Source organism: Cryptotermes secundus, unplaced genomic scaffold (assembly GCF_002891405.2).
Source record: "Cryptotermes secundus unplaced genomic scaffold, Csec_1.0 scaffold511, whole genome shotgun sequence".
Lineage (NCBI taxonomy): Eukaryota > Metazoa > Arthropoda > Insecta > Blattodea > Kalotermitidae > Cryptotermes > Cryptotermes secundus.
Window position 1 is genome coordinate 2,022,657 of NW_019727101.1, and position 16,718 is coordinate 2,039,374.

The window sequence follows — 16,718 nt, forward strand, 5'->3', positions numbered from 1 at the left end:
ACAGATCCAGTTTCCGAAACGTCGTGTCTCCTATTACCTAAAATTCTGGATGATGGAAAATTCCAAAACCCCAGTTATTCTTTGATATGGATATTTTTCGATTCACTGTTGAATACAATTAGGAAAATGCTTGCCAGATTCATTTGTTTTGGAATACGTATAAATTACAATGAGGGATAATCGTAACGGATGAATTCAAAATCACACTGCGATATCTAATGTTAAAAGAGAATGGTACTGTCACATGACTGAGTCTGACTGGAGACTGCGTTTGGATTGGTAATTGGATTTATTAGATAATTAACCTAAAATTAACTAGGATAATTTCGTTGGTTACAAACTCCAAAGTTCACTGAAACTACAAAACATATAAAGTCTTCTCAGTCTTAAAAGNAGCCGTTGCTTGGTAGCGGCTCTCAGTGGGTTCCTCTGGGTTCCCGAACTGTCCCTGGACTCAGCTATCAGCTTCTCACTTCTCAAAATTGTAACTGTCCTCGTTACACAGCTTCGGCACGGACCGCACAAGAAATCATCGCTACAACAATTGCGTGTGCTCTCGTTACCAAGAAAAGAAAAAACATGTCCCCAGAGACATTCCCTAGCAATGGCTGTTGAACTGTGGCCTGTTTACACAACTGTTATTTGGCAAGGGTTCTACATGATATAGTACTAAATTCTGGGATGTAACACCGTGTAGTCCGGTAGACTTCTGCTGAAATTTCGGAGGAACATACTGCCTCCATTTTCAGGATAAGAGTACAAGCGAAGAAAGCCAGTACCAGTATCTTTTGTTACACACTGAAGATGGATGCAGCACGTTCCTCCAAGAAGACAGTTGGATTCTACCAGACTACACGGTGAAGATGTCAGAAAGTAGCACTGTTTATGGCCTCTACTCTGAGACCCTCGGAGCCAACGTTCTGAAAGGTAATCTATTTATGGAAATTCTGCAGCCATTGATTGTTGTACCTGTGTCTGTATTGAGCTTGGACGAGCTCCAGAACTAGTTAAGTTTGTCACTGGAATTTATTTTCCTCACAAATTTCTTCTTGCGTATTCCCGTGGTATAGAAGTTATCACATCCGCCTATCACGCGGAAGGTCCACGGTTCCATCCTGGGCGGAACATGGTGTATTGAATTTTAACACTCATTTTATGGTGCAATGATTTAATTCAATCATTCACTTTTGTTTAATAAGTCTCCGACTCTGAATTTGGCTATGGTTTTAATATTTTTGAAAATTTCTTATTGGTGGTAATTGTCACTGAGCTGCAAATTATCTGAGAAATTTGGCCCTTTTTGACAAATATAAATTCCTTTCTGTCACATGACTTGTGCTCTATACATTCACCTTCAGCGCTCGTAAAATATTCCCTTCAATTTCCAGCTGTAAATATCTAGTCTTTGCACTGTTATTCTATTAGATAAATGATTGATAATATTGGTTATATTATGGTAAGTTCATGGCCGCGCCATAACTCAAGTGTTTAGTCGCTGGCTTCCCACCACGGCGGCGCGGGTTCGATGCCGGGTCTGGTCAAGTGGGATTTGTGGTTGGAAAAGTGGCGCTGGGGCAGGTTTTCTCCGGGTACTTCGGTTTCCCCTGCCAATCTTCATTCCACAAATTGTTCCACAATCACTCTCACCTATCATCTGGGGCTGGTACAATAGGCCAGAAGTGGCCGCAGTACAAGGGACTTATTCCCACCCCACTAGCAATAATGGTAAGTTCATAGACGCACTTGTAGTATTATAAGGGGTATGCTTCAGAAAATAATAAAGATATTTATCTGATGCTGCTTACGTAGTAACAAGTGTCTCAAGTAAATCTAAAATTTACTGCCACATTCCCACCATCTTGTTACTGACGACCATAGGAATTTATTTTTAAAAGAAAAATCTAAAATCAACTGTAAAGCTATAGTAAAGTATGTAAAGATGTAACAGATGTGAGATGTTGAGCTTCCCACATTCTCTAGACAATCGGCTCGTAGCCTTACTCACCGGCCGTTCTTCGCCCCCAAGAACATTCCAAGAATATTCGTGGTACTCATTTCTGTTAGAGGCTGAGTCAACCCCAGGGGCCATAATGCCATGAAAAAAAAAATCAGTTACCTCATCGGGACTTGAACCCGCGACCTCCCGGGGTGGAAGCATATGAATACTATATTTTTCCTAAGGAGAATCCAGAAATAAATAAAATTGTTTTGACAGAACTGAATTTGCCCTTTAGTTCCGAGGCTTTTAAGCAGGAAGGAATAAAAACTATTGATATTGCTAAGAGGTATTAGGTTCAAAATTTAGTATCTTAAATATATAATTCTAGGTATTTTCGTGAAAAATATTAGAATTAGCTTTTAGAACCCGTCACCATCTTCTTACACATTCTGGAGGACTCTGAAATAGGGCGATTCATCTTTTATGAGAAGCTATATTTGTTAAGAAAAATAGTGTTGTATTTTGGTCTAATGCAGTGTTTACTTTTAAGACATGTTAAAAATCCCAAGCTTTCGAAATTTTAACCAAATTCCAAACATTTTGGAAAACCTGAAGCCTAACTTTATACACTCCTTGTAGGAGGCATATTTTTCCTATCTGGGTTTTACTGATAAATTTCTACGGTTTGAAGAGTTAAATGGAGGACAACATGGCGCTAAATTTTAAAGTTACTTGCAGCACATGTTATTACCTATGTACAGATTTGGCAAATACAGACGCCCAAAAGTAACCAGGAAGTTTTCCTGTGTCCCCGGAATGTTATTCTGGATACATCGTAGAAACGGTACAGCTGTTATGGGACCAAATTAGTGTTTTGTGTTCAATGAAACTTTGCAGACAATATTTTCCATGCGTGTCCTCAAGCAGGCGAACACCTATGAAACTACGTTCAAAATGTCCAGTTTTATTTCACTGTTTCTAATTGATTTGGACCCTTACACATATATCACTATTACCATTGCCACAACCGTAGTTGTGTAGGTTAGCTGAATGGTAACGCATTTAGAAGTCATAATGACTTGGTTAGGGCCTATAATAAGGAATAAGTTACTAATTATTTCCAGGTAACATATTTTTTCTTCAGAAGCTGTTAGTCGCTTAGCTACACCAGAAATTCATCGTGTTTTTTGAATCTGAAAGTTCATTACCATATGCTTTCTTTGTATCCCGGAGTCATATAAGTTTCTTCCAAAACTTCTCGCCTTAGTTTTTTTTAACATTCATTTTAATAATATTCTTCGCATTTATTTCTAGTTCCACGAAGTGGTCTTTTTCCATAAGATTTTCTGACAAAATTTTGAATTTATTTCTTGCATGTCTGTTAAATATTTCTTACCTCTTCTACATTAGCGCAGTCATCCGAAAAGTCAAAATATGAACCTTTTCACTTTGCAGTTTTCTCCAGACCCTTGTTAATTTCTGCTCCTTATATCCCGATGGTCCCTAAGCATCTTTCCTTAGAAACCGACGGTCAATATTAGTGCCTTAATGTGAACAACAAAAATCTGTACACCTATAACAAGTAAAATTACATTTCTTTTAATATATATTTCAATCCTTACAGTTTAATAGTCCAGGGAGCACACAGTAGTGTAGTTGGTTGAGGTACTATGCTACAATCCGGAAGGTCGCGGGTTCGAGTCCCTTCGAGATTGCTGGATTTTTCAATTGACATAATTCTCCTAGCCTAACTACGGCCCTAGGGACGACTCAGCTTGTAACATAACCGAGTTTCATGGATCTTCCTGGGGATAAAGGACGGCTGGAGCGTAAGGCTGACAACCTCACCGCCATCTGTGAGCTGAATGTCTGGATAATGTGGGAGCCTTCACGTCTCACAACCCAATTGGCCTCCACGGGCTGTTACAGGGATACCTTTACTTATTTTACTCGTACGTTGTAAGAGACTAGACTGAAGGAGAGAATGAAGGGTATGTAGTCCATTAGAACACGACGTTTCGGAGGAAGGTATGACCACAATTTTCAGGACAAAGAGGAAAGAAAAAATAGAATATGGGTACTGACCTGAAGTCAGCTTGCAGCGTACTCCTTGCACATTTCTTTCTTGGTCTACTCTTCGACCCCGAAGTTACGGTTGATATCTTATGTAACTGACTTTTAGTCGAATGTAAAGATATTTTAAAGTTATGTTATTTTTTTTTTCAAAAGACGACGTTTCGCATATTCTATTTTATTTAGCAGCATATAATTATTAACTAAAAATATTTTAACCTGCTTACGGCTGGATGACAGAAGAATCGATGTTCAATGCCCGGCTGGGACAAGAGATTTCTCTCGTCTCCATACAGCTCAGACTACCTCTGCACTCAATTCGGCTTCCTATACAGTGGGTACAAGCGTCTGTTACGCACGGGGACAAAGCGGCCTACCCCATCTATGTCCGAGGTTAAGAGTGGCGGCGCTATACCTCCATTGTCCCATACACGTCCATATGCTGGGTTGCTTAACTAATTAAGCACAGGGAAAAGTGTTCTTTTATTGTAAATAGAGAAAGCTTTCCCTGTAGAAATTCGACCTGAATAAATATATATATATATAATAGAGAAATGTACGTCTGTGTTTCCATGCCTGTTCCTTCTCCTTTTTGTAGTATGGGTACTGATACAAGAAGTTCTGCTTATGGTGAGCTGTGTTGGGATATATAACAGCTTTCTTTCTAGATTTGAGGCTTTCACGGCGGTGACTATGAAGAAAGCAGTCTTCTGGGATTTGGCACCGTGTATATGTGGTGTTAACCGACGTTTCGGAGGAACGTATCGCCCCCATCTTCAGGGTAGAAGAAAAAGTATAAGAAATCTGCAAGCGACAACACCGTGAGAAACGGTAAAGCAGNGGTAGTTATACCTAAGCGACTACAAAAGAATATACGTGTAATTCCGCCGTTTATTTGTGGCAATAAAATTTTATTTATGTGTCCTGCCACTATATAGACTTGAGGTTTGTGCAGGATGGCATGGGTTCGATTTCCATCAAGGGTAGTTTCTTTTTCTCCACGGCCTCCAGGTCGGATCTGGCACCACCAAGTCTCCTATCCAATGGATACTGGGAGCTCTTAACCAGGGGTAAAGCGGTCGTGATAAGAATCTGACTAATCACCCCCATCTAGCGCCGAAGTCACGAATGCTGGAGCTATACCTCCACTAACCGATACAGCTTCATGAATTGGTGCCTAATTAATTAAGTTCAGGGACACCTTTACCTTTTGTGCCAAAAGAAATATATTCTGAAGGTCACAATAATGACTTCTGTTTGATTCCAAGATTCTAGAGGAGTTGTACATAAATAAGTAAACACCACAAACGAGAGATTTTTTTTCTAAAATGCAATGTAGAATTTTGTGCATGGACGCGCTAGTAAGGAGTGAAATTTTATGACATTTGGCAATATTGCTCGAAAGACCCTATTAACAATTTTGTGTTGACGGAAGGGCCACAACGAGGTCTTGTAATTCTGACAGTGAAACGCATATAACTGTAAAGTTTAATATAATTAAAACATCTAGAAGATAAATTCGATAGTACCATGCGTTCTTTTCTTAAATAGAACGGATAATTGCTAAGGGACAGCACTGAATACGTAAACTTATTTACATGTTTAGGAAATACAGATTCTGTGTCTCCACGAAATTTTATTTCCTTCAATTTTAAAGTGTCTTCTTTTTATTTTGAAGCACCAACTTTATAAGTTAATATGTCGGATATTCGAATTATATAAATTAGAGATTCAAGATGTCTATTTTTATTACACATTTAGGTAGGCTTTGTTCAGGGAATTAGTATAATTCTCCGGACACAGTACGTAAACACTTGAGTGATGATTTGCGAGACATGAACGCGGCATTTGCAAAAATTTCTCATAGTTTTCTGTTGCATATACTGCGATTGTATGGAAACAGTGGTCATCCGGCATAACAAAAAATGCAAACTGTTTAATTCCTGCCAATTATTGGTCTCAGATATAATTCATAAGTCTATGAAAATGATCCTACTGGAATATAATTCCATTAATGTTCCCCCCTAAATACGATCAAGTCGAAAAAAATAGAAATATTTTCAGGAAAACGCGTTTTATTTATACAAATTACCAGTAATTTTCGCTGTAAAAGACCTTCTGCAACATAAACTAAAACAATTCCTTTGAAAATTATCCTAGTTAAATATATCCCACTAATGTTTTGTGTGAATCTGATATTTTCGAAATACGGAAATAATCAAAGAAATGTGTACTGTGAAACTGAACCTACTCAAATTTAGAATCATGTTCTCTAAAAACACTGACCCTTCAAAAGAAATCTGTGAAATTGATATAACTTAAACAAAATTCGAGGAATCTTATATTTTAATTTTTGATAAAAGTCAAGGAATATAATTTAAAAATCTGATTATTCCTAATATTAACAAAGTAATATATTATATAAACATGATCATTCCTAAACAAAATTCAAGATATATTCTCTGTAAATTCGATTTTCTGTAGCATAATTCAAAAATATTTTCTCCAAGATGAATCGTAAATAAATAAAATTTAAGGATTATTTTTCTCTAAGCTTATCGTTCCTTGATAAAATTCTAGTCACGTCGTTAAACCGACTCTTCAGCCACTCCTCTCTTGCTCTTCTTCTGTCGAATTTCTCAATTAAAATTAATTATGTAACGATATATGAGATATATGATTGCATTACCAAATTAATTTAACTTATAAATTTGTGTATAAGTTTTATGAACTTTTTTTTTTCATACCAAGTTTTCCGCGGGCTGGCAATAATGTGCAATACTTATATGATCAGTCACAAAACTCAAAGAATATAGACCTTCTGAAATAAAAATGTACACTAAAATTTTCAAAAGGATTATCCGAAATTTTGTTTTATAGTTTTTGAAGGAGGTTACCGTGAGAAATAAGATTGAGACAGTAAGTGCAGAATCCGCCTGCCGTATATCCCGCTCACATGAATTTGGTTTGAAACCGAGGTTAGGAATATTATTACGTACGAAATTATGCTTTTGAGGAATAACAAACTTTATAGACAGGCAAGAATATGTAAATTTCGAGATTTCAAAATGTTCGTACTTCTGGTGTTCTAAAAGTATTCCACGCGAATGCAAATGTAAAGGGCAGGCATTTCCTTCAAGTGCGAATAAGAAGCATTAATAAAATTTACATAATTTAATTTAAATTACACGCGATTTTAATTATCCATATGAAACTTCAATTTAAGTACTTAATGTCGTTTATAACGCATAAAAGTTTTCCTAAAAATCTGAAATTACGAAAAGAATTATTTATGTAACTTGCTTGTGCATAATTGTGTTCTTAATTTTTCCATTACCAACAATTTTAAATTTTCATCCCCATTAATTTAAATATGGCCTGGGATAGCTGAATAAGTATAGAGACGGGTTACGAGCTGGATGACCGGGGTTTGATTCCTGGCAGGGCAAGAAATATTTCTCTTCTTCTGAGTTTCCACACAGTATCTGGGGTCCACCCAGCCTCCTACCCATTGAATATCAGAGGCTCTTTCGCCGGGGTAAAGCGGCCGGGCTCTAAAGCTGAACACTCACCTCCCTCCAACTAGTGCCGAGACCAAGAAAGGGCAGTTATAACTCCACTTCCCCACGATGTAGTGCTTAATTAATTAAGCAGAAGGTCAACTTCACACTTTTTTTTTCTTTGGCACTACAGCCCCAGTGGGCCTAGGCCTACCTCCATGAACTTCTACGTTCACTTCGGCTTTTTTAGATCTTACACATTTGGTAGGACTCCTTGGGCGGGTGATCAGCTCGTCGCAAGGCCTCTACCTGTACACAAACACAGCAAAACGCAAACACATAAACTAAGCATCCATGCCTTAAGTGGGATTCGAACCCACGATCCCGGTTTCCAAGCGAGCGAAGACAGTACATGCCTTAGACCGCTAGGCTACCGTGACCGGCCATCTTCACCCTTAGCCTCTTATATTTGTAATAACAATAATTTCTGTGTGTTAAAATATCTGAACGACTTCATAAAATAAACATTGGTCAGACGCTGCAAATAAAACTTTTATTTCTTATTATTTTTACGAGTTTTATGGCGAGTTTAATCTTTTATGTAAAATATATAGGCTCATATCCAACGGGTACCAGGGTCACTTTCCGCGGTGGCAAAGCGTCCTAGGCGTGAAGCTGACACTCACCTCCAGTTAGTGCCGAGGTCAAGAAAACCTGGATATATTCCTCCACACTCCCATACGCCTTCATGATGTACAGTTCTTAGTTAAGCACAGGGACTATAGTACCTTGTATCCAATATTCTTCTTCGGTATTTCAACATAATGTCTCTGAAGCAGCTGGATTGTATGAAAAATTGGAATATTGGTCGCACAATTCCATTTCATATAATGTGCACGCAATAACATGTTCTCTTGATGAAACCACAGGCAAAAGTCGCACTGAATTACAACTCAAATATCATAAACGTTTGTTTAAATTAATTTAGCCTGCTCTCCAAGTTATGATCTTCTAAATTCTTATTTCAAATATCTAACACAGAAGTTAGTTGAGGCACAATGCTACAAGCCGGAAGGTCGCGGGTTCAAGTCTCGATGAGGTAATTGGATTTATTTCAATTTACCTAATCCTTCCAGCCGCACTATGGGCCTGGGGTTGACTCAGCCTGTAACAGAAATGAGTACCAGGAATTAATTAAATAATTTTCCTGGGGAGTAAAGCATGGCAGGCGCGTAAGGCTGTCGCCCTTACCGCCATCTGTGAGCCGATTGTCTAGAAAATGTGGGACCCTCAACCTCTCACAACTCTGTGAGCCTTCACGGCCTGTTACAAGGATAGCTTTACTTTTACTTACTTTTAACACAGAAATTTTTAAATATCTTTCAAGTAATTTTTTATTTGCCTTCAAAATTAACATGAGAATTGAAGAGTAAACTGCGGTTTGACATAGCAGTGACAGTAAATTATTAATTTAAGTACCTTTAAGAGTCTTCTTTAAAGTTATCTATGCATTTCAGAATAACTAAAATAATGAATTAACTTAAAATTTAATTATTTATTATTTTCCTTAAAATCCTTTTATATAGTAAATATTCTTAAAAATATATTTAAGCTTATGTAAATTTACTGAGCTACAAATATAGTTTTATAATTTTCCTGGGGAGTAAAGCGCGGCATGCGCGTAGGTCTGACAACCTTACCGCCTTCTTTGAGCCTATTGTCTAGATAATGCGGGAGCCTCGACGTCTCACAACCGTATGGACCTCCACGGCCTCTTACAGGGATAACTTTACTTTACTTTTACAAATATAGTTTTATTAATATTATATTTGAGGTTATCAAGGCGGAAATTCTGAAATGTAAAGTCCTTTGAGTTTTAATGACATGTAGTTCTCGAAAATCCCGATGTTTCGTAGAATATATCACTTCTCTCTTCAGGCTCGAAGAGAATGCAAAGTAAGAAACCAGGAAAAATCATGCTGTAGGCAGAGCTCTTTCCTGTGGATGTAGGTGGTATGTTCCTCTGAAACCTTTGGATTGCTCGAAACTACATCGCCCTATAACCTAGAAGAACCAACTCCTAAATATTACTTATTTCCAAAAACTTCTCCCATTTAAGGAGTTAACCAAGAGCGGATACGAACAGAATAATATGGCTCTGTAATTAATTATGTACTTATGAAATTTCTGGCGACATATATATATATATATATACACGTAGCTAACTATAATCATTGACTGTGAGTGAAAATTGTAATGGGTTACATTTATTATTCTCAATTAAAATTTATATTCAACTTAGTGCTGGAGCAGATATAACTCAGTCCGTATAGCGACTACGCTATGGTCTGGACGACCGAGAAGTCGGGGTTCGATTCTGGTAGGGGTAAGAGATATTTTCCTTGTAAATAACGTCCATAAAGGCTTTCGGCCCAACCAGTCTCCTGTCCAATTGCTACTGGAGCTGTGACCCCCGAGGATAAAGCGGTAGGAACGTGAAGCTGAGAATTCACCCTCATCTAGCACCGAGGATAAGAATGGTGGCTCCATACCTCTGCTTCCCCATACATGTTTATGGCGCGGTGTTTAATTAGGTCCAGGTATAACTTTGCATTTAGGTTGTAATTGTGTACGGTGATGGTTTATATATTAAATCAGAATTAATAACTATATTCATTAAATTCATTATTCCCTATTCAATATTCTAACTAATTCCAGGAAGCTGATTCCTTCTTGAGAAGACGCCAGTTGTGCAGCTACTCAAGAATTTCCCAAAATTTTATGGAGCCCGAAGGTTCATTACCGTGTTCACAAGAGCCCCCAACTGGTCCCTATTCTGAGCCAGATGAACTCAGTCCGTACCACCCCATTCCTATCAACCCCAGATCCACATTAATAATATCCACCTCCTACGTCTCTGTCTTCCTAGTTACCTCTTTCCTTCTAGCTTTCCCCACCAATATCCTTTATGCATTCCTCTTCCCGCCATTCGTGCTACATGCCCTGCCCACCTCATCCTCCTTAACTTGATCATTCTAATTATACTTGGCAAAGAGTACAAGTTATTAAGCTCCTCATTGTGCAATTTTCTGCAACCTCCTGTCACTTCATTTCTCTTCGGTCCAAATATTCTCCCCAGCACCCTGTTCTCAAACACTGTCAGTCTCTGTTCCTCCCTTAATGCCAGAGACAAAGTTTCACACCCATACAGAACAACAGGCAAAATTGTAGATTTATGTAGTCTAATATTTATGATTTTAGACAAGAGACGCGAAGAGGAAAGGTTCTGGACTAAATGGTATTGAAAAATAGGATGAGTCTGTAACGTATTGCTGTGTGTCTCTTTGTTTCAGTCGTGTTTCCTGCAAGAGTCCGCTGGAAGTTGTGCAGATGAACTCCGCTGGCAGGTTCAGTTGTACGATGAATGTACTTCGGCGGATGTTACGCGCGTCTCGACCAGAGGTGGCTTATGAGGTACTGAAATAAATTTCTTTTCTTACGTAGTAAAGATAAGCAGCGGCACGCACACAGGGAGCCTACACAGAATAACACCTTACAGTGCTGAAAACAAGAAGTAGCCGCTGCAGCACTACAGACATGGGGCGAGTAATCCTGAGAATTTTAATTTAAAATTTAAAATTTGAAAAAAAATTTAAAGTAGTTTTCAAAATTGGAACTGAAAATTTTAAATGTGCCAGTTCATGAATGTCAAAATTGACGTTTGTGGGTGACAAAAATGATGTACGAATCTGACAAATAGCAGCGAAGTAGATCCTGTTAGCCAAATGGGAAGACCTGTGTGTTTTTAAATTTTAAACTGGGTGCAGTGTAACAGCTACGTGAGTGTATACACCTGATGATGGCCGTTTGCGGCCGAAACATGTAGTGTAGAAAAAGGCAAAACGAAAGACCTACAATAAATTGTTGCACTTAGGACGGAGTTATATCATATATCGTATAGAGGGTAACAGGATGCTTAAATATAATATTAATATCTTGTGTTAGAAAGCAGTACGTGCTTAGGGTGTTTGAAAATATGGTGCTGAAGTGATTATCCTAACTTAAGGAGGATGGAAAAAAATGTAAAAAAAAAATCATAAATAAAATCCCCCGATATGTTGATACATTGGTCGACTAATAGAGGATTATTTGTGTGATTTGTAGCAATTTTGAAGGAGAAGAGAATTACATACAAAGATTTGGTTGGAAAAGCTCAAGGAATGGGACCACTTAAAAACTTTCGTGTAGGTGTGAGAATAATATGAAAATAGACCATAATGAAATAAGTTGGGGGAGCATTATTTTGGCTCAAACAGGGACCAATGGCGGATTGTTTTCAACATCGTAATAAGTATTCGAATTAAAAATTGCGGGAAACTTTATTAATATATGCCAGGTATTGGCCTCACAAATAGGAATCTCTTCATAGAAGTATTTAGACAAATAGACAGAGAGACAAGCTAGATAGATACATAGATAGATAAGATAGATAAATAGATAGACAGAGAGACAGACAGATATATAGAGAGGCAGACAGACAGACAGAGAGATAGATGATTAGTTAAGTAAGTAAGTAAGTAAGTAAAAAGTAAAGACAAAACGGAGTTTGATATTTGAATGAAACATAGATTACCTTCGAGAGGCAATTTTGGAAAATACTTGTATTGCCGTGTTTTAATATATTGTGACCAAACACGTGACAATATGTTGTATTTAAAAGTTACTTCAGCAATATAGAAGGAAAATTTAATCATCATTAATTTTATTCTTGCAATGAAAAATAATCACACATAAATGAATCCTGCAAGAATAATTTGTATTTTACAACTTATGTAGTCATCATCATCATCATCATGATCATCAGTAATCTGTCAGACGACAGGTCCACATTCTCTTCCAAAACAATTCCTCCACTTAATGCGATCTAGAGATTTCTCCTTCAAATGACAGTATCCTCTTCTGTCCCCAAGGTCATCCAGCATCTTCTTACGTCTTCTTCCTCGTCTTATTGTCACTTCTATCCGCCCCTCTAACTTTCCTTCAGTAACTTCTTTTAGAAGGCAGTTTCTGCGTAAAACATGACCAATCCAATTAGCCTTCCGTTTTCTTATATCGTGTAGGATATTCCTCTGCTCACTGACTCTAATTAACACTTCCTCATTTCTCACATAATCGGTCCAACTGATCTTCTCCATCCTTCTCCAACACCACATTTCGAAACTTTCCAGATGTTTCTGATCTACTGCCCTAAGTGTCCATGTTTCAGCCCCATACAGAGCTATGCTCCAAATGTAGTATTTCATTAGCAACTTATGTAGTATATGAGACATATGGATGGGAACTTGTTTGGAAGTTTTCTCGAACTGGAGGAATACTGTCACGATTTAGAGCGTGATTTTAGACGGGTATGAATTATTGAATGGATTTATTAACTACTTATACACAGGACTCGGAACTCTAAGCAATTACAGCGCTGCCGCTACCTCCACAATTTACAAGTTACTGCACCATAAGTCTTCTCCAGCCTGCAGTGTCTTCTCTAGTCGTTGTGTGGTAACAGCTCTCAACAATTGAAATTCTTCAGCTCAGGTCATTTCTTCACTGATTTTCGTGCAGAACTCTCAACGAACTCCCAGGTTGGTGGCCATTTCACACCGACCTCCTATTCTTCTCTTCTCAGGATGACTTTCAACTAACTGGGTCACCCCAATTGTCTTCAAAATAGCTCCACGACACCGACCATTTAGAAAACACCCCTGGTTCCATAGTTGTATTCCAACTGTTGCAGCTGCCTAGCAGCGGATTGCATAACAGCCTTTCCAATAGTAACTCTCTTGTTGCGGAGGCGTGTTTGTTTCAAGGTCTTTGCCTAACAACGGGTCTATGCGCTACAATATATAAATTTGAGTTGTCTTGCAGTAATTCTCTCATTGTAACTTTTAGTCTGGCATATGCATATTTCGTATATGTAATATTATAAATAAAAATGTTCTATTATTGAAATTAAATATACTTGTTTTACCATTATTTTCCAATATGATCTTTTGAAATAGGCACTCAAAATATTCTATATTGTGTAAATTTTGAGGATTTTGAAAGGGTTAATTCAATTTACATTATATTTAAAATGGTAAAATTTACTTGAAAGTCGAACCGTATCCTGGAATGGATTGTGTTCGAAGTTCGGAGTACCACGGTACTTGTTTCCTAGAAACTAAAACCTAGTCACAAGTAGCTTCTTCAATTTCAAGGTACAAGCAGCGACAGAAATATTAGGCTCAAGGCAGTCACATAACGAAACAAACTGTTAAATGAGAAGGGAGGAATGTGCTTCATTCATTCATTTGTAATCTATCAAGACGACAGGTCCACAGTCTCTTCCAAAACAGTTCCTCCACTTGATGCGATCTAGAACTTTCTCCTTCAAATGAAAATATCCTCTTCTGTCCCCAAGGTCATCCAGCATCTTCTTACGTCTTCTTCCTCGTCTTCTGGTCACTTCTATCCGCCCCTCTATCTTTCCTTCAATAACTTCTTTTAGAAGGCAGTTACCGCGTAAGATATGACCAATCCAATTAGCCTTCCGTTTTCTTATTTCGTGTAGGATATTCCTCTGCTCACTGACTCTAATTAACACTTCTTCATTTCTCACATAATCGGTTCAACTGATCTTCTCCATCCTTCTCCAATACCACATTTCGAAGCTTTCCAAGTGTTTCTGGTAATAAAAACATGGCTGAGAGCTCCCAAACAAATTAAAACAAATCAATCTTCGAAGTTTCGGTCTTACGATCCGCTTAAATTTGATATGCTGAATATTCTGCTTCTTTTGTGACCGTAAATATAACACAAATTTTTTCACGACTCTTAATTGCTGCAGAAATGAAGTAAACTGCTGTTATAATAAAAAAGCATAAGAATCTTTTAAATGTCCGCATATCATGAAGGGAAATGTGTTTCTGTGTTTCAGACAATATATTTTGCCAGGAATGCCTAGGGTAAGGTGTGGACAGTTATATCAATTTTTTTTTATATTTTCTCTAGAAATCAGTTTTGTTAGATGTGAAAACTAGAACTGAACAAAAAATTATTGGAAGAACTAACCGTCTCTTCTTAAGCGGCCTCCGTAGTCTAGAGGTAACGTTCCCACCTCATGACTCGTGGTACGCGGGTTCAAATACCCGGCGGAGGTCGTCGAATTATTAAGGGCGGAAAAATTCAGGGAACAAGTCCTCCGGGAGGGCCTTTAAGCTGTGTGTCCCGTGTCGTAACTTTACGGCACGTAAAAGAATCTCATATCTCCTAAGGAGATCACTGAGTCAAATTCCAGGACGTTTCCCGCCCGACAATAGTCTCTAAGGCCTCTGATAGATGGGGAAGCATTATAGACACCGCTAAGCAAGTGGCCCGAACTCGCTTGCTCGGCGAGACTGATGGTACGCACCATTTATCGGTAGGGTATAGAGACTAGTAGAATATCATAGAGGAAAGCACAATGGACCACTAGAGGTCTAAGTGCATGAGGAAACCCACCCTCTCCAATAACTAACTAACTAACCGTCTCTTTCCATTTGATGCTATACAGATGCTATACAGATGCTATACGTGTATTTGTTTTTACGGTGAAGTTTTCACCGAACCGTTGCGTATCTGCGTTAGGGATGGATTTATGAAATACGCCGTTGAGATGGGCTCAGGTAGTATGGCTTATATACTTAGTTTCATAAAGACTGGTTCAGCTATTCAAAAGTTGGTAAGAGGTATATACAGACACACAGACCTAATTACGACCTCATAGGCCTATTTTTCAAAATAAAGAAAGTAGGCTAAAAAGGAATATTTAAATTCAGTGACTCTAGTCCGCAAGCAAACTTAACAGACCGAGCGACCGTCGCTTGTCGGCGAAGTTAGTGCAAACTTAACGGCCGTGGGGATTCGTTGCGCTAACCACGCGACACCCTCTATCTGCTAAAGTTGACAATAAAGAAGAATATTTAGAGATTTCAGATAATTTACATAAAGTAAAACATAGTAAATATCTGAGGTATTACATTATAATTTTAAATGTTGTGAGACTCTAAATTTGGCCAAATTCATGTTAATTGGCAAGAGTATTTGGATTAATTTTTCTTTCTGAAACTCTGATTTCACAATTTTATAATATATCAGGGATCATTTCCTGCACATTCCCACCGCTTCCGCGTTATACATCCTGTACAGTGTGAACTGTTTTTTTTTCTTCATTTCAAACGCAATTTCAGAACACATCGATGTCATCCGACAATTTTCACGAAAATTTGACGAACTTTTTCAGTATTTTCTTCAGTTCTGCTCGTATATTCTCAATTATGACAAATCCATTAAACAACAAATTAAAATGCACAAATAATATGTTTCTGTACATTATTATTATTTGTTTGTTGGTTTGCTTTTCTGCATTAATGTGTTATTTCCTCCAGTGCTTGCCTGTAACTTGTCTTTGACTTTATGCTGTGATTGTCCGTAATGTAATTACTTGTATCTACACTGTGTTACGTCTGTTATTGGCCTTTGGGCTGTTGGTTCGGCACATAAATAAAATAATTGAATTGAATTGTTCATCGTCCTGTTTTTATCTAAAACACCGTCTTGCTCTTATTTCAAACACAACGTTTCGGAGACTGGATACTATCTCCGAAACGTTATGTTTTTAAATAAAAACAGGACGATGGATAATGTCCAGAAACACAATAATTGTGTAAATGTACCGTCGTCACAGACTTTTAAGTTTTATCACCAAAAATTCATTGTGAAATTCAAGCTACCGTGAACCGAACGTATTGTGTCACGTAGTTATACTTGCTATATGATCCCTGGAATATCACATTTTGTACAAATTATTTCCTGAGATATCCTACGTTAAGAACAAATGATATTTACATATCGGGCCCTAAATTATCGGCAAAACGGAAACATCCTTACACTAACTTCGGACGTTAAGTTAAGTTATTAAAATGGTCACTCGAGATGATTCACGCAAAATAACTTTTTAGATTAAATTAAATATGTTTTACTTATCGTCATGGCGGTTCGTCTTATCTTGTGATATTCTAATTTTCATTCCGAAAAGATCACACAAATTACAATCTACTTTTTTAAAAATATGAAACTTTTTCACATAATCACAGTAGCTGCCTGTAAGTAATGAAATGGTAAGATTTTCGCGA

The 16,718-nt window shown here is 37.7% G+C and overlaps 1 protein-coding gene across 1 annotated transcript in view; it reads left to right on the forward strand.

The window, feature by feature from the left end:
* Positions 1–16,718, forward strand: part of LOC111864420 — a 724,828-nt gene that overhangs the window by 549,327 nt on the left and 158,783 nt on the right. Inside the window, exon 6 of the mRNA XM_033751420.1 lies at positions 10,866–10,986. Coding sequence (XP_033607311.1) covers positions 10,866–10,985 — 120 coding nt within the window. The 3' untranslated portion in view covers position 10,986. The remainder of the gene's footprint in view (positions 1–10,865; positions 10,987–16,718) is intronic.